This window comes from Salvelinus sp. IW2-2015, unplaced genomic scaffold, assembly GCF_002910315.2.
Source record: "Salvelinus sp. IW2-2015 unplaced genomic scaffold, ASM291031v2 Un_scaffold4188, whole genome shotgun sequence".
In the NCBI taxonomy this organism is placed as follows: Eukaryota; Metazoa; Chordata; class Actinopteri; order Salmoniformes; family Salmonidae; genus Salvelinus; species Salvelinus sp. IW2-2015.
In genome coordinates, this window is record NW_019945459.1 from 2,128 (window position 1) to 29,052 (window position 26,925).

At 45.0% G+C, this 26,925-nt stretch overlaps 2 protein-coding genes and 1 non-coding gene across 3 annotated transcripts; 2 read left to right on the forward strand and 1 right to left on the reverse strand.

Moving 5' to 3' along the window:
- Positions 1–242: 242 nt before the first annotated feature.
- Positions 243–14,784, reverse strand: LOC112076997 (cleavage and polyadenylation specificity factor subunit 6). The gene is given in 9 exon segments (XM_024143611.2): positions 243–423; positions 853–1,314; positions 1,316–1,358; positions 7,427–7,537; positions 11,494–11,673; positions 12,010–12,155; positions 12,399–12,502; positions 12,751–12,963; positions 14,676–14,784. Coding segments are annotated over 9 exon segments (1,485 nt in total). The 5' UTR covers positions 14,736–14,784; the 3' UTR covers positions 243–257.
- A 415-nt stretch (positions 14,785–15,199) lies between these two features.
- Positions 15,200–25,987, forward strand: cct2 (chaperonin containing TCP1, subunit 2 (beta)). Its single transcript, XM_024143609.2, has 14 exons — positions 15,200–15,307; positions 16,349–16,423; positions 18,958–19,023; positions 19,752–19,863; positions 21,097–21,173; positions 21,582–21,694; positions 21,931–22,133; positions 22,659–22,759; positions 23,030–23,157; positions 23,288–23,511; positions 23,676–23,804; positions 23,965–24,168; positions 24,392–24,533; positions 25,571–25,987. The coding sequence occupies exons 1-14, from the start codon at positions 15,305–15,307 to the stop codon at positions 25,599–25,601; spliced, it is 1,608 nt and encodes a 535-aa protein (XP_023999377.1). The 5' UTR covers positions 15,200–15,304; the 3' UTR covers positions 25,602–25,987.
- On the forward strand, positions 22,382–22,523 carry LOC112077001 (small nucleolar RNA SNORA47). Its single transcript, XR_002895307.1, has one exon. It is a non-coding gene; the product is annotated as a small nucleolar RNA SNORA47 (small nucleolar RNA).
- Positions 25,988–26,925: the final 938 nt, after the last annotated feature.

Genomic DNA, 26,925 nt, shown 5'->3' on the forward strand with positions numbered 1-26,925 from the left:
AATGACAACAAACTACACAGCAGATAGCAAACCTATCCAGTGTGGGATAACACATGTAATAATAAGCTACATCTAAGAAATACACAAGCACACAGCACCAACACAGTTTACTACGCTGTGAAGCCACCTTACTATTCCACACAAGTGTCTTTCGAACTTAGCTCGCCATCCATCACACCACAACAAGCATCCACTCTCAAAATGCAACAAAGCCAGGCACCAGGTCATTACAGGGGAAGCTAGTTCCTAATGTTCCTTCAGCGGTCTGGCAGTATTTCTACTAACCCTGGGTCACTCGCATTGTGCAAGTGCTGGCCGCCATTTTTCAGATCGACCAAKCCCTCGTTAATCCAGGGGTCTGGGCAGCCGCGGGGCAGGGGGGCCCTGAGGTCAAACTCACAGATTAGCGGGGGACGCTGGTTACTGTAGGCAGCCAGAGGAGGGAGGGAGGGATGGAGGAAGGGAGATTCAGGAGGGTCACTAAAGAAACCACGCTTCTTAGTCAAAATACTAAGGTAAAAGACCCCCCTTTTAAAAGACGCCCCCACACAAACACACACGATGACGGACTGTTGCCAAGGGAACCTGACAGTGCTATAATTACAAGGTGTCGGATTATTTCCTTGTGTTGCTTCTACCACAGCTGTTCTACATACTGAAATAAATTCTGACTAAAACTGGCAGTATCTGACATTCAATAGATCAGTTTTCTTCAAACACGAACCATCATCTAGAGTACAGTAAAGGAGGTTGGAACAGAACCAATGAAGAAGAGGAGGAGGAGGAGGGAAACAACTGACTTTCTGTAGAACTGGCAGTACGTGATGTCATGATCCCGTTGGGTTATATTACCTGCCGGCGGGTCCGAAGTCACCCCGGTCATATGGAGGTGGCCGTCCATAGGGGTCGTTGGGCCCGTTGGGGCCCCTGCCGTCTCCTCCAGGAGGGCCCCCCATGTTGTTAGGACCCCCAGGAGGAGGGAAGAACGCTGGGTTGACATGGGGTGCCGGTGGGGGACCTCCAGGTCGGGGCCCGGTCATGTGTGGTGGGGGAGCGAGGGCCAGAGGCGGTCCAAGGGGACCAGGGGGGCGAGGAGGGAAATGACCAGGGGGTGGTAGGGCCTGTTGTGGGGATAGGAGAGGGGCCAGGAGGAGGCCGAAGCCGTGTGGGGGAGGGCCAGGGGGGGAGAGACCCATGGGGGGCTGCCGAACTGGCCGGGGAACATGACGGGGTGGGGGCGGTCGCCACGGTTGGGGGCCTTGCATGGGAGGGGGGAGGCCCTGTCCTGGGGGAGGGGGCCTAGGGGGCCAGGGGACCTAGAGGCCCAAGAGGGGGTCGAGGTGGGCCCTGCATACCGCCTGGAACACAAGAAACACAAAACAGAACCGTCTTGAGTTTGGATTCACTACCAACTGTTTGAAAGCAAATTAAAGCTTTGTGGGGTCCATTGTCAGTAGAGGGCACCGAGCAGTTCCAGTGTCAGTAGAGGGCACCGAGCAGTTCCAGTGTCAGTAGAGCACCGAGCAGTTCCCAGTGTCAGTAGAGGGCACCGAGCAGTTCCCAGTGTCAGTAGAGGGCACCGAGCAGTTCCCGTGTAGAGGGACGAGCAGTTCCAGTTCAGTGAGAGGCACGAGCAGTTCTTGGAATCCAGAGACCACAAACAGGGAACTCAAGTACTGCAGCAAATGTCTTAGCTTGGTTTGATGACTTCTGGATAGGAATTGTGACATTTTAAGTTGCATGACGTGTTGGTGAGAAGATGTGGATAATGTTGTGATCCTCTATGTTTCAGTCACTGCCTTGGCAGCCACCTTGACTAGTGGGATCAAAGTTAAGCTTAGAAGCAACACAGCAAAGGATTCAAACAAGAAGCCGTGAATTCTGACGTTGTACAACGTGAAGGACCACTTTACATCTCTACTGTTTGACACAAGGGCTGGGCTGCATCAACTCTTAAACTGGGTAAATCAAGTGTTTTCTTACTCATCTTGTTGCACCAAATTTTAAAGCTCGGTTTTAAATTAATCCAGTTAAATTAAATCCTAAAAGAAATTAGATGAATTCTAAAACTGCCACTTGAGGTGGTTGAACTGATAAAAATGGCAGCATATCTACGTGGAGAGACCAAAACGACAGTTCCTCAGAGAATAATTAGAGACAGTTTGAATCCTGTTGACTTTTTATAATAAATTTAAATCATTAAATGAGTACGAATGATGACGTTATGGAACATGCTGTAACGGGCCTGATACGGTAACATTGTAGTGGTGGAAGTAGCATTAACGTTCATTTTAACATGCATTACAGGCATCGATATTTACCAGTTATTTATGCTTACTAAATATTGGTGGGTGAGTTGTCCAATGGTCATAATAGGAGTTATGGAGAGGGGCAAACCGCTGGGAATCATCTCGCATATCTTCTGGGTGATTCCCTTGGACGGAGGCCCCTCCCTCGGTCTGAAACAGACCCCGCCTCTCCTCTGACGCATCCTTTTGGCTTTCGGCCTAAGTTTTTCCCAGCATGCTTTCTTTTTCCCAGCAGGTCCCTCTTCTCTTGAATCGTGTCGATCCAATTAAACTCTGTTGCATAAAAATGCCCAGGTGTCTTCCTTCTTTTTTGACAGTCGTGTGGTCTGTCTTTTTATCCTCCAGGACATTACTAAGTTCCTCCATCAGCTCCGACAATATATATATTATTATATTTTTTCATAAATTGATACATTTTAACTTCTTTGACGTGCCATGACAGGTGGCTAGGACAAATAATACATGGATAAATAACGTAAGTAATGACAATACATAATATGTATGCTAGTTGGTTTATAAACTAGCTAGCTACAGTTGCTAACAAATTAGTTTGTCGTCTAGACTGGCAAATAACGGATATTATTTCAAATCAGCCAACCAATGAGAACTTTCACGATGGAGTTACAGCAGTTCTAACATTGTTTTATTTTATCAAGGAACAGCAACTTTGTGCCTCATTTGTCAAGTAGGCTAGCTACTTCGTTTCAACTCACGAAATACTCATATTATTGGTGTAACATGTCACTGATATATTTTAAAACCGTAATCATGTTTACTGATCACAGATTTAAAAAAGTGGTGCAACACATCTGATTAATTCTAACCCTAGATTAGCTCATAATCCGAGATTAATTCATAACCCTAAGACCTTAGCTCTAATCTGAGATTAATTTATACCATGTTGGTGCAACCCACCTAGTTCTGTGAATCAAATTAAAGATTTAGCAGACCAACATTTTAGATTTTGCCACGATATTAGCAATGAAAGCCAAGAACCAGTAGGCGAGTATCAGGACAGACAGGTCTGGATGGCTGGAAAACCAGCTTGGTATGAAGCAGACAGGACGACTGGTCTGGATGGCTGGAAAGACCAGCTTGGTATGGAGCAGCAGGACTGACTGGTCTGGATGGCTGAAGACCAGCTTGGTATGGAGCAGACAGGACTGACTGGTCTGGATGGCTGGAAAGACCAGCTTGGTATGGAGCAGGCAGGACTGACTGGTCTGGATGGCTGGAAAGACCAGCTTGGTATGGAGCAGACAGGACTGACTGGTCTGGATGGCTGGAAAGACCAAGCCTTGGTATGGAGCAGCAGGACTGACTGGTCTGGATGGTAGGGTAGCCATAGACCACGCCCTTTGGACAGATCAGTTACGGTTGACTAAGCCACTGGTTGAGGGTGACTGTCTGATGGCTGAAAAGCTGGTATGAGACAGGATGTGTCTGAGGAGCCAGCTTAGCAGCGACGACTGTCTGTGCTCGGAAAGAACAGCCAGTGTAGAAGAGCAAAGCACGGACGACATATAGTTGACAGGTAAAGACAGCTGCTAAATACAGGACTTAAGAACAACTGACTGGTGGATGGGGGCAAGACCAGCTTGGTATTAGCAGCAGCAGGACTCATAGAGTCATGGGAGGCTTTAAAAAGTGGTTTGGGTCATGGAGCCAGGCACACTGTCAGGTCCAGTCCAGCCGTATGGAATCGCAGACAGACATGATGCGAGGTGGAAGACCGTTGGAAGAACGACTGCTGAAGAATGACAGCGGATGGGAAGCTGGTCTATGGTGGAAACCACGGTGAAGCAGGAAAAGATGTCTGAGAGTCAGCATAAGCCCTTCACTGTTGCTGCCATTGGCAGATCGTCGACAGCATGGAAAGCCAACAAATGACGAGGGTTGATCCAGGTGTTGTAGGGGGGGGGGTGAGCTTGGTCAGCCGTCAGTATACCAGCTAAGGAGGCTAATCAGGCTTTCAGCACCAGTCAGTCAGTGCCAGCATGCAAGCCTAATAAGAGCTGTGACCATCAGTCAGGATCAAGATGAGAGACAGGCCTTAATAAAGAGGCTGGGTCAGCCAGCCAGTACAGCTTCAGGCCAGGACTCCAACAGACAGAGAGACGGCCTTAATAAGAGGCCTTTGGTCAGCCAGCTCAGTCAGTCAGCCCCAGGACTCCACAGACAGAGAGACAGGCCTTAATAAAGAGGCTTGGTCAGCCATCAGTCAGTCAGCCCAGGACTCCACAGACAGAGAGACAAGGCCAGTTAATAAAGAGGCTTGGTCAGCCAGTTCAGCCCAGGACTCCATAGACAGAGAGACAGGCCTTAATAAAGAGGCTTGGTCAGCCAGTCAGTCAGTGCAAGCCCAGGGACTCCACTAGACAGAGGAGACAGGCCTTAATAAAGAGGCTTTGGTCAGCCAGTCAGTCAGGCAAGCCAGGACTCCATACAGAGAGACAGCTTAATAAAGAGGCTTTGGTCAGCCAGTCAGTCAGTCAGCCCAGGACTCCACAGACAGAGAGGACAGGCTTAATTGTAAAGAGGCTTGGTCAGCCAGTAGTCACTCAGCCCAGGACTCCATAGACAGAGAGACAGGCCTTAATAAAGAGGGCTTGGTCAGCAGCCAGTCAGTCAGCAGCCAGGACTACCCATGACAGAGAGAGACAGGCCTTAATAAAGAGGCTTGGTCAGCCAGCCAGTCAGTCAGCACCAGGACTCCACAGACAGAGAGACAGGCCTATATAAAGAGGCTTGGTCAGCCCAGCCAGTCAGTCAGCCCAGGATCCACAGACAGAGAGACAGGCTTAATAAAGAGGCTTGGTCAGCCAGTCAGTCAGTCAGCCCAGGACTCCATAGACAGAGAGACAGGCCTTAATAAAGAGGCTTGGTGCAGCCTAGCCAGTGTCCTTGCCAGCCAGGACTCCATAGACAGAGAGACAGGCCTTAATAAAGAGGCTTGGTCAGCCAGCCAGTCAGTCAGCCCAGGACTCACAGACAGAGAGACGGCTTAATAAAGAGGCTTGGTCAGCCAGCAGCAGTCAGCCCAGGACTCCAAGACAGGAGACAGGCCTTAATAAAGAGGCTTGGTCAGCCAGCCAGTCAGTCAGTCAGGACTCCACAGACAGAGGCCTTAATAAAGAGGCTTGGTCAGCCAGCAGTCAGTCAGCCCAGGACTCCATAGACAGAGAGACGCCTTAATAAAGAGGCTGGTCAGCCAGCAGTCAGTCAGCCCAGGACTCCATAGACAGAGAGACAGGCCCTTAATAAGAGGCTTGGTCAGCAGCCAGTCAGTCAGCCCAGGACTCCAGACAGAGAGACAGGCCTTAATAAAGAGGCTTGGTCAGCCAGCCAGTCAGTCAGCCCAGGACTCCATAGACAGAGAGACAGGCCTTAATAAAGAGGCTTGGTCAGCCATCCAGTCAGTCAGCCCAGGACTCCATAGACAGAGAGACAGCCTTAATAAAGAGGCTTGGTCAGCCAGCCAGCGTCGGTCAGCAGCCCAGGACTCCATAGACAGAGAAGGCCTTAATAAAGAGGCTTGGTCAGCAGCCAGTCAGTCAGCCCAGGACTCCAAGACAGAGAGACAGCGGCTTAATAAAGAGGCTTGGTCACAGCCAGCAGTCAGCCCAGGACTCCACAGACAGAGAGGCCTTAATAAAGAGGCTTGGTCAGCCAGTCAGTCAGTCAGCCCAGGACTCCACAGACAGAGAGACAGGCCTTAATAAAGAGGCTTGGTCAGCCAGCCAGTCAGTCAGCCCAGGACTCCACAGACAGAGGGCCTTAATAAAGAGTGGTCAGCCAGTCAGTCAGTCAGCCCAGGACTCCATAGACAGAGAGACAGGCCTTAATAAGAGGCTTGGTCAGCCAGCAGTCAGTCAGCCCAGGACTCCATAGACAGAGAGACAGGCTAATAAAGAGGCTTGGTCAGCCAGCCAGTCAGTCAGCCAGGACTCCATAGACAGAGAGACAGGCCTTAATAAAGAGGCTTGGTCAGCCGCCAGTCAGTCAGCCCAGGACTCCATAGACAGAGAGACAGGCCTTAATAAAGAGGCTTGGTCAGCCAGCCAGTCAGTCAGCCCAGGACTCCATAGACAGAGAGACAGGCCTTAATAAAGAGGCTTGGTCAGCCAGCCAGTCGTCAGCAGCCCAGGACTCCATAGACAGAGAGACAGGCCTTAATAAAGAGGCTTGGTCAGCCAGCCAGTCAGTCAGCCCAGGACTCCACAGACAAGAGAGGCCTTAATAAAGAGGCTTGTCAGCCAGCCAGTCATCAGCCAGACTCCACAGACAGAAGGCCTTAAAAAGAGGCTTGGTCAGCCAGCAGTCAGTCAGCCAGGCTCCACAGACAGAGAGACAGGCCTTAATAAAGAGGCTTGGTCAGCCAGCCAGTCAGTCAGCCCAGGACTCCACAGACAAAAAGGCCTTAATAAAGAGGCTTGGTCAGCCAGCAGTCAGTCGCCAGACTCCTAGACAAGAGACAGCCTTATAACGAGCTTGGTCAGCCAGCAGTCAGTCAGCCAGGACCCAACAGAGAGCCTTAATAAAGAGGCTTGGTCAGCCAGCCAGTCAGTCAGCCCAGGACTCCATAGACAAGAGAGCCTTATAAAGAGGCTTGGTCAGCCAGCCAGTCAGTCAGCCCAGGACTCCATAGACAGAGAGACGGCCTTAATAAAGGGCTTGGTCAGCCAGCCAGCAGTCAGCCCAGACTCACAGACAGAGAACAGGCCTTATTAAGAGGCTTGGTCAGCCAGCCAGCCAGTCAGTCAGCCCAGGACTCCACAGACAGAGAGACAGGCCTTAATAAAGAGGCTTGTTCAGCAGCCAGCCAGTCAGTCAGCCCAGGACTCCACAGACAGAGGCCTTAATAAAAAGAACACTGTAAAAAGGGGGGGGGGGGGGGGGTAATCATTCTTATTAGTACATTAGCACTGAAGGGTGCAAAAATCCCAAACATGACCAAAATTCCCCAAAATTCCAGGTTGGAAGATTCCATCGCCAGAAATTCCCTGCGGATTACATAAATCCTCAAACGAGATTTATGAGAAAATCGGTTTTTGGGAAGATTTGGGGAGAAGTTTGCCAACCCTAGCACTGTTGTCAACAGGAGTCGAGGCATTCACCTCTGGGTCGCCAATTCCCATCACGTCCCGGCGGAAGCAATGAAATCATATCCATCAGGTGGCCTTCTGTGTGTCTATGGTTAATGAGTTCAGGTGGCCTCATCCCCGACCCTAGTGGGAGAAAAACACAATCACAACAAGGCTGGTGCCACAGTGACTCACTGGCCATTCGGCCAATGGCAGCAGCGCAGCTAGCAACACAGGAAGAAGTTGCCAAAGCAAAAAGAAAGTGAGTTTTTTTTATCTGAAGGGGGGTAAAGACAGGGGCAAAACTGGATTAAAACAAATGTTGAAATAACCCCCCCCCCCCCAATCCAAGTACTTCACTCAACTTTGAAAGCAAGGGGACAGAGAACAGTCAGACCTGTATTATTGAAACGGACAAATGTGTAGAGAGATGGTAGGTTGGTGCGTCCAATCCTTTCCACATATGCTCACGTGGAAGACAGGATAATACACAGACAGGAGGACCCATCTTCAGTTCAGTCCATGCAGRGCATAACASCAACAGTACTGGCCTGGCTGTCAGTGTAAGATCCATTCACACTGCTTACAGCAGAAACAGTACATCAGAAAGGAAGCCATTTCATTGGTTGTATTCAGGGCACGGTTTAAATTTAACCAATTAAAATGAGCTTCCTTTCCGGCGGTACTGTTTTTCAGGGTATCTGCCGGTTCAATTTAGTTGAATTTAAGACTTAAACAACCTTTTTAATGCCACTTGGAACGCTATTTAATAGTTATTTTGAGGTCTGCCACAGCTGCTAATATTCCCCTCCAGAAATGAGCCCATGTTGGCAAAAAGTAGTCTTTTTAGGACTGGCTGTTTTTCCAGTGCCAAGACAGACATAAAATAAGTTAGCCATTTCATCTATTTGTTCAGGGAACGCATGATGGTTATATTTTCATGTGCAACATGTCAAAATAGGATCCAGAGTAATCAGATATATATTTGGATCTTTTAGAGATTATTTAGCCTGAATGTTTTTTGTACCTATTGGCCTAGGGCCTAGGCTATTCACCACCTGAGGAAGGAGGAACTCAACACACATTAGCTAGATTCGCTAACTCTAAATATGACATCGCTGTTAGATAGCCATGCAATTGATTTAACAGTAAATGTAATGTCCTACAGAAACTCTCCATCGGTAGACCTATATAAGCTACGGAATGGCCCACTCCGCTCCACTGTGACATCATCTCAATGACATACTCTGTAAAGTGGTGTTATTGGCCCACTCCGCTCCACTGTTGAATAATCTCAATGACATACTCTGTAAAGTGTGTTATATGGCCCACTCCGCTCCACTGTGACATCATCTCAATGACATACTCTGTAAAGTGGTTTATTGGCCCACTCCGCTCCACTGTGACATCATCTCAATGACATACTCTGTAAGTGGTGTTATTGGCCCACTCGCTGCACTGTGACATCACTCCAATGACATACTCTGTAAAGTGGTGTTATTGGCCCACTCGCTCCACGTGACATCATCTCAATGACATACTCTGTAATGTGGTGTTATTGGCCCACTCTGCTGTGACATCATCTCAATGACATACTCTGTAAAGTGTGTTATTGCCCACTCTGCTGTGACATCATTCAATGGCATACTCTGTAAAGTGGTGTTATTTCATCTGTATTACAGTTGAGAAATAATTGTTACTCACAATAACCTGAGCTGTCCTCGTTTTAATCAGTGCATTTGTATGGGCTAATAACAGTAAGGCCAAATGTTCAAAATATTTAGATTAAAAAATATTAAAAGAGCAAAATTAATCCTTGGTAATACCTTCTTAAACAATTTCATATAGTTTAGTAGACCCCCTCAGTTTAGACTGGGATTAGAATGACAGAGACTAGACTGTTTAGTGCCAAAAATAAGGAGCTAAATGTTATAGGACAGACATCAGAACAAACTTCCTTTAGAGGTTGGGAGTCTACTACTATCTATTGTTCCATGTAGTGAATCGTATTCAATGCGTTTGCATAAACTAATAGCACTAAGGCCAAATAAAAATTGTTGCTATATATTTTTGATACTTCAAGTGGTTTTAAAATTCAAAAGCAAATACACTTAACTAAATATTAAAACGCAACACGTTTAATTGGTCCCATGTTTCATAAACAAAAAATATATATATTTCTCTAAATTTTTATCTCCTGTTAGTGAGTATTTATTGTTTTCCAAGATAATCCATCCACTGGACAGGTGTGGCATATCAAGAAACTGATTAAACAGCATGATCATACACAGGTGCACCTTGTGCTGGGGCAAAAGGCCACTAAAACACAATCAGATTCTCAAGTTGAAGGAGCGTGCAATTGGCATGCTGACTGCATTAAAACCTCTTCTGGCTAGGGGGCAGAATTTTCACGTTCGGATTAAAAGCTGCCCAGAGTAAACTGCCGCTACTCAGGCCCAAAAGCTAAAATATGCATATTATTAGTATATTTGGATAGAAAACACTCTGAAGTTTCTAAAACTGTTTGAATGATGTCTAAGTATAACAGAACTCATATGGCAGGCAAAAACCTGAGAGAAATCCAACCAGGAAGTAGAAAATCTGAGTTTGTAGTTTTTCCAAGTGATTGCCTATCCAATATACAGTGTAAATGGGGTCATGTTGCACTTCCTAAGGCTTCCACTAGATGTCAACAGTCTTTAGAACGTTGTTCTAAAGACTGGCTTCTATTGTGAAAAGGGAGCAAATAAGACCAGTCAGGTGGGTGGCTCAGTTGAAAGCTATGAGTTGTTTATCGCGCGCGGCCGTGAGCACGAGCGCCGTTCCCTCTCCTTTCTAAAGACAAAGGAATTGTCCGGTTGAAACATTATTGAAGATTTATTGATAAAAACATCCTAAAGATTGATATATATACATCGTTTGACATGTTTCTACGAACTGTAATGGAACTTTTTTGACTTTGTCTGGACTTAGAGTCCGCGCATTGGTGAACTAAACGCGCGAACAAAAAGGAGGTATTGGACATAAAGATTTACTTTATTGAACAAAACAAACATTTATTGTGGAACTGGGATTCCTGGGAGTGCATTCCGATGAAGATCAAAGGGTAAGTGAATATATTATAACGCTATTTCAGACTTTTGTTGACTCCACAACATGGCGGGTATCTGATGGCTTGTTTTGGTGGCTGAGCGCTGTACTCAGATTATTGCATGGTGTGCTTTCGCTGTAAAGCTTTTTTGAAATCTGACACAGCGGTTGCATTAAGGAGAAGTTTATGTTTAATTTCCACCAGAGCTGTTGCTAGAAAATTGAACGTTAATTTCTCTACTATAAGCCACCCTCAACGTCTTTTTGAGAATTTGGCAGTGCGTCCAACCGGCCTCACAACCGCAGAACACGTGTATGGCTTTGTGTGGCGAGCGTTGCTGGCGTCAACGTTGTGAACAGATTTGCCCCATTTTGGCGGTGGGTTATGGTATAGGCAGCATAAGCTACGGACAACAAACACAATTGCATTTTAAATCGATGGCAATTTGAATGCAGAGATACCATGGCGAGATCCCGAGGCCCATTTTGTTTAGGTATCTGTGACCAATGGATACCTAATCATGTGAAATCCATAGTTTACGGCCTAATTTATATATTTCAATTGACTTTTCCTTATGAACTGTAACTCGGAATAATCTTACATTCTTGCATTATTTTTGTTCAGTATAGTAAAATGATCCTTGGTATGACCTTAAAACAATTCCATATAGCTTAGTAGAACCCCACCCCCCGGCTTAGACAGGGCTTTGACTTATGGGTTAACAGTAAGTCGATTTAAAACATGTGGTTGGATAGCTCTCTCCAACATCTTGAAAGTGGCCTCCAGTATTATTTGACGTTCCGTTGTTTAGATTTTTTTTTTGCCGCGTGTCAACAATTAAGCAGCAGCACAATATAACAAACAGTGTAATCAACTGTCACATTTTTTAAGATAAATTTGATTCATAACTCTTAAAGTAAGACAGACTAAGAACCAGCWGACACCCTGGTTTTAGCCGAGAGCCATGTGAACGGACCGACCCGACTGCTGGAGCYGGAAGAGTACTCACCTGGGAAGTGTGGCGGTGGCCCTCCGGGTCCGATGGGCCCAGGGAAGCGCTCTCCTCCAGGGCCAGGAGGGCCAGGGAAGCGGCCTCGGCCCCTACCCATGCCCATGGGGAAGCCACCGCGGGGGCCCATGGTGGGGGGTCCCGCCTTCCCATCGCCGGACATCTGCCCACCCGATGTACCTGGGCATAAAGGGAAAGAAGAGGGCGGGGAGAACATTCAAATCCCCAACTCATTGTGCTCACCCAATCAGGTAGTTCTGAGCGCTAAAACTCTAATTACTTCACTAAATCAATGTATTAATCAAATGTATAAACTATTTTTCTGGAATTTCTGCATTGACAGCGGAGGCAGATTCAAGCCCCAAATACTTGGGTCTGCATCAGAGTATTTGGGTCTTCCCAAGTTATCAGACCTACCTTGTCATTAAACCGTGCAGAAAAAACATAACTAATTTACAAAAATTATTCTATAACTCTAATTGCCCATCCCCGTGGGAGGCACGCAGGTTCACCTACTTTTCCGAGACTGCATCTCGAACTGGCTGAGGGACTGCTTGTTGCAGGGGGTAACAATGGGGTTCTGTCCGTGTAGCTCCCGTTTAGCCAGCAGGTCCAGTAGCTTCCTAGAGGACGTGTCTGAGCCCACACACACCAGGGCAAACCTAATGGGACACACCAGGGCATAACGGGACCAAGTCACCATCTCTCTCTTTCCTTCTGGCTTTTATTTGGGATATTTTTTCTGTTTATCTCTTTAAAATAATGGAATAAATGAAGCTCAGAGTAAAACTAACTACTTGTGTGTAGTTCAAAAGGTATTAGGAAAGTCATCCACAAAAAAAACWGTCTGTTCAGAGTGTCAGAGTGTAATATGAGGGATCATGAAAGGCAAGGAGAAAGCTCACCCTTTACTCTGGCCGTTGGCTCTGTTCTCAAAGAACTTGATCTCCAGCAGATCCTTAATGCCTATTGATCCAATYGCGTCTGTCAAATCTTCGTCTGTTGTCCACTGGAAAGGGGAGGCACTTTTTTACATCAAGACCCATTACATAATTGATGCACATTAAGGGCCGGTGTCCCTGACCCCGACTAAGCCCATCTCTGGACTAAAGAAAACACTTCCAAAGGCAATTCTCAAAGACCCACTGAGCACGCWTTTTAACTCCSGAAGTAAGCTTAATCTGGGTCTAAGTAKCTGGCCCGTTTATATTKATCTTTGTTATTCAGCAGACGCTCTTATCCAAACCRATAACCTACCCATGTGAGATTGCCTATGTACAGGGCYATCCTCTTGCCAGTGTACGTGTAAACTACGTTGGGCGGGGTGCTCTTGTTCCCCTCGGAGCCAGCAGGTGGGGGTAGGTTGTCCAGGTAGTCCCGGTCCTCAGGTGCGTCTCCGTTATTATTTGCCGAAGGAGAGATAACATCGTCATACAAGTCTATCTGGTCATGGGCAGGGTAGTCTGATTCCTGTGGGAACACAGGAACACAATAGGTCAACCTTACATCACAGTCAGTCAATCAATCAATAGTTGTGCTCCAGAATGTCTTTAAAACTCTTTGTTCCTTCGTGTCAATGTTGGGTCCTACAGCGATATCAACAAAGACGATCTGGAATGAGCCCAACAACATGCTTTAACAGGTGTGGCAGTCAGAGAGGAGAATGAGGTCTTAYCCGTTTTGCAGTTACACAATTTGTGATATTCAGGACATGAAATACAAAAGATGCAGACATTATTGCACACCTGAATAGCCAAACAATGTGAGCCACATTATCTAGCCAACATTTCAACAGTAACAGTTTGTTGCCTAAAACTGGTTATTCTCAGTCCAACAGTATAATATTTTGGACAGTCCCCGTGCTAATGAGGMCCTAACAAACACTATCAGGTTACTTTGCTTTGAGTCAACAACACAGAATGTGGATAAGTAAAACATCCAAATGAGTGTTTMCAATATGCAGATTTGTTCAGTACAATTTGTTCAGTACAAAATGGACACTGCTCTGGAGATTATGACTTTGAACATTTTTGAAATATCCCTTTAAAGTGCACAGATGGACATTGAAAAGACTCGGCAAGTATGACCAACCCCTGCATACACAACACTTCAGTCTACACACACTGCATCAGAGTGCAGCTGGCAATCTTTGCACAAAACTGAAATGCGAAAACCATAGATTTCTGCATTTTTGTGTGAGAACTGGGTCAAATATCGTAAATTTACAACCAGAGATAACAAGTCCTATGTGATTGATCAATGAGAATCAAACTAATCTCAAAACGAATAGCATTTCCATCGTAACTCTTCTTGAACTGCACTGTCAGGTTAAGGGCTTGTAAGTAAGCATTTCATGGTAAAGTCTACAATTGTTGTATTCGGCGCATGTTACAAATTCTGTTTGATTTGAATAGGATTTCCATTTGGCATTAACAAAAATACAGAAAAATAACAAATATCAGATTTAGAAATGCAATTGATAAAAAATTAACAAAATGATTCATGTTTGTGCAACATGGTATCTTGAATACGTTGTTTGCTTTTAGAGAAAAAAACGACCAACATCAACATAATTGCTAACTTTAGCCTAGCCAGCAAGCAGGGGGAGTGACGCCGAGAGGGCAACAACCTTTTTAAAAACAGTCGCCGACCGGAGGGAAACGACACACAAACTACAAAAACTCGTTATTAGCAAACAGTCCCTACTGTTTTATACTATTAGCTAAACAGTTACACGGTAATGTGTAACTAGGTAGTTGAATACCAATATAATGTTAGCGCACGACGACAAACCAGGCCACGTTTTTTTTGTGTGTTGTGCGAGGCCTTCCCCGCCACTTCGCCTCCAGTAAAACAAGCTTCTGTCGTTAACAATGGAACGACCACGTTGGTTTGCAAAGTGAAACATATTTACCTATCAAATGTATACATTAGCCAACAYACATAAAACTAAGACGTACACAACATCCACGTTACTATTTTTWWAATATTTGAAAAGCTCTTGCGTAGTTGCAATTCAAAAACGCTGCGGCGAATACAGGCAACGCTTMTGCAGGTCTCATCGGACGCCAMATAGCTCGGTTTAACTTTCAATAAGCATTTTAGCGAATATAAATCATAGGGCAAACCACAAATATGTCTATAACGTTGTAGGATTTAAACAAATGTAACGGTTTGCATACCTGGTTGAAATCCTCTTCAACATCGGCGTAGATGTCGATGTGATCAACTCCGTCAGCCATTTTCCAGACCACCTCCTCCACRGATCGACCTGAACTAGACAAAATGCAAACAGGAAAGCAGAAAACGTCACATCTGGGGCCAATAATCTAGTTATCACATTTTCTATTACAAATATTGCCAAATTGTTTGAATGACAGTGGTGTTTTGTTTGGGGTACATGCAATTATGTATAAACATGACGTTTATGCTTATTTTGGCAAAATGTTCTCTTATTCACTGGTTTATTGAATATCAATTCCTATTACTCATACCCTGAGTATAGTAGGTTACTGTCTAAAAATTGTTATTGAATATMATTTATTCTGCATTGGAGAAGGAGTAGAGAGGGGTGTGCAGTGAGTTCGCACAATCTGCACAATACTCTCTAAATTAGGTGGGRTTGATTTAGGTCATCCTAAATMCCGGATCGGTAGAGAGGAGAGAAATTGTACCAAAAGTGCGAYCGCTGCCCCCCGGGTGCACAAAATCGAACMGACCTTTGCTATGGGCGAGTCCTTACGTAGCTGCGTCACTCCTATTTGTTCCTTCCCGGTGCGRGCACGGCTTCTGCTATCAACTCACAGAAATCATGGTAAGCGAACCTCTTTGTTCCGTTTATAAATATTTTATTTAACGACATGATTGTAACCGTTAACTACACAGACTTAAACAACATTATCGTAAACTTGCAGTATCTTGCATAAATATGGGTTTTGTTCATTTCTTTATTTCTGACGGATGTAACATTGACTGGGGAAGCACATGGGCCCTGGACGCAGCCAACTAGTTAGCCGGTTAGCTAATAGCGTCATGTGGTAATTTTATGTGGATGGCATTATGTGATCAACAGAAAATCAAGCCTGATGTAGAAACAGTTCATTTTCACCTTGAACTGGATAAGCTTTGAATGAACGTAGTAGAACGCAGTAGAAACGACTTAATTATTATTATTTTATTTTTTTTACAAAATAGCAACTTGCTAAGGGGTGGAGCTAACTAGCTAAGCTACTTTGTCTCCCATCAGTATCCCTAGATTTTTTAGTTGGCGAGCTAGTTGTTGGGTTTGTCCATCTAACAGTAGCATGACACGACAGATTTCAACGTTTTCATGTTCTTGCACAATGACACAACAATGAAGGCTACATGGCTAGTTATAGCGTTTACCAAAACGCAGTTCGCTTGGGCCACAAAGCTTCTAGCGGTTTCTTAGGAGAAGTGGGTGGAGTCAGCAACTGGTCCTTGTTACAGCCCTAGCCCCATGCTACCAACCGTCTGCCGTTCAAACATCCAAGTGCATCTATGACCATGTATGGTCGGCAATGTACATTTTTGAGTTTGATAATAAGGCACAATGTTAATATTTTTTGTTGATACAAATGTAAGCATGAGTCTAGACATTTCAATGCATCATTCACATCACCTGTCAAATTATGTCAGCAGCTCTTGGCTTCTTACACATGTTAGTCATCTTGACACTGCCATGATTATGGAGATTTCTTTGACATAATATATTACCATAGAGATTGTCAAGTCAAAACATTTAACTTTTTACACAAGCATTCACCAGTTTGCTTTGTTTCGGGGTGTGACCCTGGCAAGATTGCGTTGTCTGAGACCTTGCGCTGTCTTGCAGGCGTCCCTATCCATGGCCCCAGTGAACATCTTCAGGCAAGGAGCTGACGAGGAGAAAGCTGAGACAGCCCGTCTGGTGAGCTGAGTGTTCTGTGYTGTMTACTTTATGTTATGTTAGTATATCATCCCCYTTRCCCTTTATTATACTACARTAATAGTTGCTTTTCTACTGTACCATTCATTTATAACAATGTTTTSTAAAGGTTGTCACGATACAAACAGTTTACTTKCGATACCAGGCCAAGTATTCGCGATACCACACGGAACACATTTCAGTGGCCTAATGTCCRGTTAGTCCCTTCCCTCCGACTSTTGTTCCCATATTCTAAACATTATACACATGTGCTACACAAATATGTCACTGATATTCACACCTCTACTCAGCCCAACACACACATGGAATTTAACTCACACTGTGTACTAGAATACGGCATAGAACGGCTGATTTGCTCATATTGGCAAAGGCCTATCTGTGATTTGTTGGAGGAATGGGAGGAAGGAATATACATGCATAATGATCTGGATGACATCGTAGCAGTAAGGAGAAAACACGCCTGAAACCTCCCTCTCAGAAACACACATCATCCATTCCTCAACACACACCCCCATCATTCTCTCACCGCTAACACACACACACATATTCTCTCAACCGCTAACACACACACCACATCATTCTCTCAACCGCTAACACACACACACACATCATCTCTCTCAACCGCTAACACACACAACCACATCATTTCTCTCAACCCACTAACACACACACATCATTCTCTCAACGCTAACAAACAACACACATCATTCTCTCAACCGCTAAACACACACACACATCATCTCTCACCGCTAACACACACACACATCATTCTCTCAACCGCTAACACACACACACACATCACTCTCTCATCACCGCTAACACACCACCACATCATTCTCTCAACCGCTAACACACAACACACATCATTCTCTCACCGCTAAACACACACACACATCATTCTCTCACCGCTAACACACACACACTTCATTCTCTCAACGCTAACACCACACACACATCATTCCTCAACCGCTAACACACACACACATCATTCTCTCAACCGCTAACACACACACACATCATTCTCTCACCGCTAACACACACACACATCATTCTCTCAACCGCTAAACACACACACACACATCATTCTCTCACCGCTAACACACACACACACCATCATTCTCTCACCGCTAACACACACACCACATCATTCTCTCAACCTACACACACATTTTCTCAACTCGCTAACCCCGCCTCTCAACATCATTCTTCAACCGCTAACACAACACCCAGCATCATTCTCTCAACCGCTAACACACACACGCATCAATTCTCCTCAACCGCTAACACCCACACGCATCATTCTCTCAACGCACAACACCACGCATCATTCTCTCAACCGCTAACACACACCACGCATCATTCTCTCAACCGCTAACACACACACACCGCATCATTCTCTCAACCGCTAACACACACAACATCATCATTTCTCAACCGCTAACACACACACACTCGCATCATTCTCTCAACCGCTAACACACACACACTCGCATCATTCTCTCAACCGCTAACACACCCACACTCATCAATCTCTCACCGCTAACACACACACACTCGCATCTATCTCTCAACCGCTAACACCACACACACTCATCATTCTCTCAAACCGCTAACACACACACACTATCATTCTCTCAACGCTAACACACCACACACTCCATCATTCTTCTTCAACCGCTAACACACACACACCCATCATTCTCTTCAACCGCTAACACACACACACACATCCATCATTCTCTTCAACCGTAACACACACACACTCCATCATTCTCTCAACCGCTAACACAATCACCAACACTCGCATCATTCTCTCAACCGCTAAACAAGCACACACTCGCATTCATTCTCTCAAACCGCTAACACACAACACCGCATCATTCTCTCAACCGCTAACACACACACCACTGCATCATTCTCTCAAAACCGCTAACACACACACACCGCATCAGTTCTCTCAACCGCTAACACACACACACCTCGCATCATTCTCTCAACCGCTAACACACACACACACACACATCATTCTCTCAACCGCTAACACACACACAACTCGCATCATTCTCTCAACCGCTAACAACACACACACACTCGCATCATTCTCTCAACCGCTAACACACACACACACACAATCATTCTCTCAACCGCTAACACACACCGCCACATCATTCCTCTCAACCGCTAACCCACACACACACACACATCATTCTCTCAACCGCTAACACACCACAGGTGAGTATGGCTGGAAGAGGATGCACGCTGACAGACTGCAGCCCCCACACCTGATATGTGCATGCAAGTCAAGTTCATTATTGAACCGGCCCTACAACGAGACTAGTGGCTGTTTATAACTTTAAAAAACGAATTATTAACATTACAGTGCAGTTGTAGGCTGGAAAATGTGGTAGAATCATATGAAACGTATCAAGTATGCTAAAATGTGGTATCATAAAACGTTTGTTACTGTGACGTTACCGTAGTATCGTGCTACACTTAATGTTTTGGGTTTCCTCCAGTCGTCCTTCATCGGTGCCATCGCCATTGGAGATCTGGTGAAGAGTACCTTGGGACCAAAAGGAATGGTATGCATCACTCAGCAAGTCTGTCATTGACATCAATCAATTATTAATACCAAATTCCCAATTATGAACAATTATACAAACCAAAAAATCAATCCCTAAGTGCATAGCATGACTTGATGATAAACTCAACTAGACCAAATGTATAGTTTGCATGGCTCAAACTCACATTGACTGTCCGTCCCCAAAGCCAACACCRCCTTTGGCCGCCTTTCCTTCCAGTTCTCTGCTGCCAATGACTGGAACGAATTGAAAAAGTCATCAAGCTGGAGACTTATGTTTCCCTCGCTAACTTTAAGCATCAGCTGTCAGAGCAGCTTACCGATCACTGCACCTGTACACAGCCCATCTGTAAATATCCCACCCAACTACCTCATCCCCATATTGTTATTTATTTATTTTTGCTCTTTTGCACCCCAGTATCTCTACTTGCACATCATCATCTGCACATCTGTCACTCCAGTGTTAATGCTAAATTGTATTTTTCCGCCACTATGGCATATTTATTGCCTTACCTCCCTTATCCTACCTCATTTGCACACACTGTACATAGATGTTTCTATTGTGTTATGGACTGTACGTTTGTTTATGTGTAACTCTTGTGTTGTTTTTGTTGCACTGCTTTGCTTTATCTTGTCCAGGTCACAGTTGTAAATGAGAACTTGTTCTCAGCTGGCCTAGCTGGTTAAATACAGGTGAAATAAAACATTTAATTATTAAAAACCTTGCAGGACAAGATCCTTATCGGAGGTGGCAGGGAGGGAACTGTTACAGTCACCAATGATGGGGCCACCATCCTCAAAGCCATCGGAGTGGACAACCCTGCTGCCAAAGTGTTGGTTGGTGAGTTTTGATGTTCACCAGTGTTAGCAYTTGATGTTACTCTTCAATAACACAGACCCCAAAGCAAATCAGGAGGAGGTAAATAGGTTTATTCAAAGAGGAGATGTTATGCTGAGAGGTAGATGTTCATTCTCCCCTGTCCTCAGTGATTCTCTAAGATGATTCTCTCCTGTGATTCTCCCCACAGAACAAGGGGACAGGATGTACTTTTATATTTATAACCCAGCCCTAGCCTGTGGTTGATGAATTATAATTCCTTGCAATTAAACTGGGCCAATGGCTAAATAACAAGTATCCTATTTCAGGTTCAATGTATAAACAATTTGGACCAATGAGAACTTGCCATGTAGCTATGAGGTCCCGGACTGAAAATTCTCCCATGTCTCTGACCCATTAATCATTAATCCCCTATTACATAAAACACTATTCAATGATCATTATCCCTATTACATAAAAACACTATTTCCATGATCATTAATCCCCTATTACATAAAAAACACTTTCCATTGATCATTATTGACTTTTTAGTCCTCTTGACCTCTGCGTTGTGTATTTTCTGGTTGGTGAGTTTGTGTTCACCAGTTTAACTATGTAGTTGTAGGGAAAATGAAAGGCTGCTCTCCAAGGCAGTGGCCCTCTGCTATGCTGTTTTCTGGACACGTGTTGTCCTCTCTGATCCTTAGTCTCCTGTCTTCCAGACATGTCCTAGATCCTCTCGTCTTAGTCCTCCTGTCTTCCAGACATGTCCTAGACCCTCTCTGCGTCTTTATGTCTCCTGTCTTCCAGACATGTCCAAGACCCTCTCTGATCTTAGTCCTCCTGTCTTCCAGACATGTCCAGACCCTCTGCATCACCTCTCTGATCATTAGTCCTCCTGTCTTCCACATGTCCAGACCTCTCTGATCTTTAGTCCTCCTGTCTTCCAGACATGTCCTAGACCCTCTCTGATCTTTAGTCCTCCTGTCTTCCAGACATGTCCTAGACCCTCTCTGATCTTTAGTCCTCCTGTCTTCCAGACATGTCCAAGACCCTCTCTGATCTTTAGTCCTCCTGTCTTCCAGACATGTCCTAGACCCTCTCTGATCTTTAGCCTCCTGTCTCCAGACATGTCCTAGACCCTCTCTGATCTTTAGTCTCCTGTCTTCCCAGACATGTCCTACTCTGATCTTTAGTCCTCCTGTCTTCCAGACATGTCCTAGACCCTCTCTGATCTTTAGTCCTCCTGTCTTCCAGACATGTCCAAGACCCAGGATGATGAGGTTGGAGATGGCACCACCTCTGTCACGGTATTGGCTGCTGAACTGCTCAGGGTAAGAGTGGATGATTTCCTTAACAAACCTTAATCCCCCTCTTCAGCACATCTAGCTAATACTGTATTTGACATCGCTGTCTGTTGTGAAGTGATTACCTTAATCCCCCTCTTCAGCCCATCTAGCTAATACTGTATTTCACATCGCTGTCTGTTGTGAAGTGATTACCTTAATCCCCCTCTTCAGTCCATCTAGCTAATACTGTATTTAATATCGCTGTCTGTTGTGAAGTGATTAACTCCTGGAAGTAAAACCATTATCAACACCAGCTATAGTGCCATGTCTTGGTAATACTTCCTAAAGTTATCAATGACCCAATTTGAAATGCTTGTTTTTTGTTTCCCGTTGCAAAAATGTTTTTCCTACGGTGTACCCAAATGAATACAACCCTGATGTCTTGTCTTTTAGGAAGCTGAGCTCCTCATCGCCAAGAAGATCCACCCTCAGATCATCATCTCTGGCTGGAGGAAGGCCACCCAGGCAGCCCGCCAGGCTCTGAAGGAGGCTGCTGTGGACCATGGGTAGGCCTTCAATGATGYCGCATTTRTAGAATATAATGTCAGGTTTAACCACGCGGTCTGTTATCACACAACGGAACTCAGCTAATGTCATGAGATGTTATAAGGTTTTAATAAGCTCTTACATAGATGAGTAATCACCCATCCAAAACCATAAGGACTTCACACATCACATTGCTAAGCTGTGAAAAATACCATCCTTCCCTCCTCCTGTTTATTCTCCCCCTCCTCCTCCTCAGTGACGACCAGGTGAAGTTCCATGAGGACCTTCTGAACATCTCCCGCACCACCCTGTCTTCCAAGCTGCTGACCCACCACAAGGACCACTTCGCCAAGCTGGCCGTGGAGGCCGTGCTCCGACTGAAGAGCTCCGGTAACCTGGAAGCCATCCACGTCATCAAGAAGCTCGGAGGCAGCCTCATCGACTCCTACCTGGACGAAGGTGAGACCGCTGGGAGGCTGATGCATATTCTACCTCTGACAGAAAACGACAGTTGGTCTCATCTGGGTCATATTCATTAGGGTACCAAACGGAATTAAAACTGACTGAAACAGGGAGGGATTACCTGAAGATGACCAATGAGAAACGCAGGCTGGGGGTTTTCACGTTGCTAAACCTTTGCTACGGTGTGACCTAATGAATAGGTCTAAAGATCTCTAGTCTGACCCAGAGCTGTGTATATGTTCTCTTGGAGGATTGAGAAGGTGTAGCAGCTTCATACGGTGCTGTTATAACTGGTTAATAACCTCCTAAATTAAAATCGGGTAGATGCAGCAAACTGGCTATATGAGACGTTCATTACAGCTAATGTTGCGTCTATGCACAAAACTAGTGTACTGTGTGTAATATATATATGTGTGTGAACGTTTAATAATAAACAACCTACTCTTAGTTAGAGGACAGATTGTTCAACCATCTACTCTGTGTTGTGTTTAATGCAGCTTCGTGTGTTGGTTGTCTTGGTAGGTTTTCTGCTGGACAAGAGGATTGGTGTGAACCAGCCCAAGAGGCTGGAGAACGTCAACATCCTCATCTCCAACACGGGCATGGACACCGATAAGATCAAGGTTATACCTTTTTTTATACGCTCGTACGCTTACAGACGATCAATTCTTTACCCATTCAGGAAGTAAACTGTAACTCCAGTTCCAATTTTCCTCTTTGAAAAACAACAAGGAACTTTCTTTTTTTTGAAATTCCAGCTGACTGAATCAGAATTAAATCCATCCCTGATACTCTTCCCTACTATCTCCTAGTGGCCTCTTAAGACGTGTTGTAAAAACGGCTGGAAATTCCCTTCATGTTTCTAACCAACCAACTGTGTAATCTCGTGTCAGATCTTTGGCTCCAGAGTGCGTGTGGACTCCACGGCCAAGGTGGCTGAGATCGAGATGGCTGAGAAAGAGAAGATGAAGGAGAAAGTGGAGCGGATCCTCAAGCACGGAATCAACTGTTTCATCAACAGGTACACACACACACACACACACACACACACACATACTAAGTAGAAGTCACCTATTCATCAAGGTTTTTCCAGCGTTGTGTGTGTGTGACTGATTTTAGTAATTTAGTAATCAATAATGATTGATCACCAGACAGCTGATCTACAACTACCCAGAGCAGCTGTTTGCTGCAGCAGGCGTCATGGCCATCGAACACGCCGACTTCTCTGGAGTGGAGCGCCTGGCTCTCGTCACGGGAGGAGAGATCACGTCGACCTTCGACCACCCCGAGCTGGTGAAGTTGGGCCACTGCAAGCTGATCGAGGAGGTGATGATCGGCGAGGACACTCTGATCCACTTCTCAGGAGTGGCCCTGGGTCAGTGTTGATACAACAGCAGACTGATGTAGTAATGGGTTTATACCTCTTGACTTTTATAGCAGGATAATGGCTTGATGGTCAGAATTTTGTCTTCCTCGTATTTTCTCTGATTGTAAGTCCTGACCCTCTTTGCCTCTGTGTTTTTGTGTTCCCGCTCCCAGGTGAGGCGTGTACCGTGGTGCTGCGGGGAGCCACGCAGCAGATCCTGGACGAGGCTGAGAGGTCTCTCCACGATGCCCTGTGTGTCCTGGCTCAGACCGTCAAGGAGACGCGTACTGTCTACGGAGGAGGTGAGGTCTATACACACACAAACACACACACACACACACACACACACACTGCCCAGCCACATGGATACTGTGGGGAAATAACAGGCTGCAACCAGTTCAACCCAGCCCCCCCCTACTGTCTGAACCCACTGTGAGAATCACCATGCTGCTGTCCCTCCAGGCTGCTCTGAGATGCTGATGGCCAAGGTGGTGACAGACCTGGCCCTCAGGACGCCGGGCAAAGAGGCCGTGGCCATGGAGTCCTTCGCCAAAGCTCTCCGGATGCTGCCCACCATCATCGCAGACAACGCCGGTTACGACAGTGCCGATCTGGTGGCCCAGCTGAGAGCTGCTCATCAGGAGGGGAAGACCACCATGGGTCTGAGTGAGTACCGTCTCAATACACCTCCACTCTCCTAGATGTTTCAAACCTAGCTTTGGCATGTGCCTCGTTCTCCTTCCTTTGACCTGTGACCTTTTTTTTGTTTTTCTTCTTCGAATCGTTTTATTTGAACGGGGCCAGATGAATTAAAACAGATTGAATACGTGAATCCGACGCATCGCATCACACTTAGGCTAATGTCTGTCCGTCTTCCCGGGTCCCTCAGATATGAACCAGGGCACCATCGGTGACATGTCAGAGATGGGGGTGACAGAGAGCTTCCAGGTCAAGAGACAGGTTCTGCTGTCTGCTGCGGAGGCTGCAGAGATGATCCTCCGCGTCGACAACATCATCAAGGCTGCGCCCAGGTGAGGACCAGCACCTGACACACACACACACCACCCTGCAGCTATCGTTTACTGTTCCAGATATCCCAGAATCTTACAGTAGGTGCAGTCAAATGCCTCATCTAAACCTCCATTCTGGCATTGGCATCCCTGTTCTCCTGTCTGTTTGGAGGGATAACGGCTCCAGTCGTCTCCCTGTCTCCTGTCTGTTATGGAGGATAACGGCTCCAGTGTCTCCCTGTTCTCCTGTCTGTTATGGAGGATAACGGCTCCAGTGTCTCCCTGTTCTCCTGTCTTTATGGAGGGATAACGGCCTCCATGTCTCCCTTGTTTCTCCTGTCTGTTATGGAGGATAACGGCTCCACTGTCTCCCTGTTCTCTCTGTATGACGGATACGGCTCCACTGCTCCTGTTCTCCTGTCTGTTATGACGGAAACGGCTCCATGTCTCCCTGTTCTCCTGTCTGTTATGGAGGGATAACGGCTCCAGTGTCTCCCTGTTCTCCTGTCTGTTATGGAGGGGATAACGGCTCCAGTGCTCTCCCTGTTCTCCTGTCTGTTATGGAGGGATAACGGCTCCAGTGTCTCCCTGTTCTCCTGTCTGTTATGGAGGGATAACGGCTCAGCTGTCCCTGTCTGTTATGGAGGGATAACGGCTCCACTGTCTCCCTGTTCTCCTGTCTGTTATGGAGGGATAACGGCTCCAGTGTCTTCCGCTGCCAGAATGTTCCCTGTCTTCTGCTTCTATCCTCAATGACTGGTTCATTCTGATTGGTCAAGTCTACAGCTAACAGTCCACCACATGACTAGAGTAGAGAATCCTTGTTATCCCAATCTGCTTTGCAGTAGGCAGTCCACCACATGACTAGAGTAGAGAATCCTTGTTATCCCAATCTGCTTTGCACTAGGCCTTCCACCACATGACTTGCCAGTGCAGTTGTTGTCATTTGTAAGTTGATCATTTAATTACCGCTCTGAAATGGTGAGTGGGTTGTTTTTCATTCATGGAAAACGTAGTACTTCTCCTTTTCACTGATTCCTCCCTCTTTCCCCTTGCAGGAAGCGAGTACCAGACCATCACCCCTGTTAATACCACCAGGAGGAAGAGGGGGGGTGAGGAAGAGGAGAGAGGGGTAACAGGAGTTGCTGGTAGGGGAAGGGGAACAGAAAAGCCTGTATTTATGATACTCCTGTCTGAGGCTGTGTACCATACGTCACTTTGAAATAAAAGTCCTGATGTGTTCTGGACCGTTGTCCCACAAATCAAAGCTTCAGTCTCTTTTGGTTAGTCTCAATGATCCTTTAGACTGTGGGGTTGTAACACCGTGTTATGAACCACTGTAGAGGCTAGACTGTCAGTGCTGTGTTACCAACCACTGTAGAGGCTAGACTGTCAACGCACTTGATATCTCATGCAGATGGCTGTATGGACATGTTTGTTTACTGAAATAATAATAAATAAAAACTCACTCTGAATCCATGTCTGGAATGTTTTCTGCCTTGAGAACCTTTTAGTTTGAAATGTGTATTCAGAAGACTGTACTTTAACATTCATATGAAGGATATAGATGTACTACTATAACATATTGATGTACTACTATAACATATTGATGTAATATTGATTGTACTACTATAACATATAGATGTATACTATAACATATTATGATGTACTACATAACATATGATTGTTACTACTATAACCCATATTGATGTACTACTATAACATTATTGATATGTACTACTATAACATATAGATGTACTACTATAACATATTCATGTGATACTATAACATATGATGTACTACTAATAACATTATCTGATGTCTACTATAACATATAGATGTACTACTATAACATATTTGATGTACTACTATAACATATGAGTATGTACTATAACATATTGATGAGTACTATAACATATTTGATGTACTACTATACATATATGATGTACTAATAACATATTGATGTACTACTATAACATATAGATGTACTACTATAACATATAGATGTACTTACTATTATAACTATTGATGTACTACTATAACATATAGATGTCTACTATAACATATTGATGTAGTACTATAACATATTGATGTACTACTAACATATCTGATGTACTACTATAAATATTGATGTACTACTATATAACATATTGATGACTACTATAACATATTGATGTTACTTACATAACGATGTACAATTTCTAGTCTACTATAACCATATAGATGTACTACTATAACATATCGATGTACTATAACATATGATGTACTACTATAACATATTGATGTACTACTATAACATATCGATGTAGATCTATAACATATTGATTGTACTTACTATAACATATGTATGTACTACTATAACATATTGATGTATACTATAACATATTGATGTAGTACTATAACATATTGATGT

Excerpts from the sequence above, each read along its gene's own strand:
- cct2 (XM_024143609.2), top strand. Across the intron at positions 23,158-23,287 it reads ATCAACTGTTTCATCAACAG|ACAGCTGATCTACAACTACC; the intron begins GTACACACACAC and ends ATTGATCACCAG. Across the intron at positions 23,512-23,675 it reads CTTCTCAGGAGTGGCCCTGG|GTGAGGCGTGTACCGTGGTG; the intron begins GTCAGTGTTGAT and ends TCCCGCTCCCAG.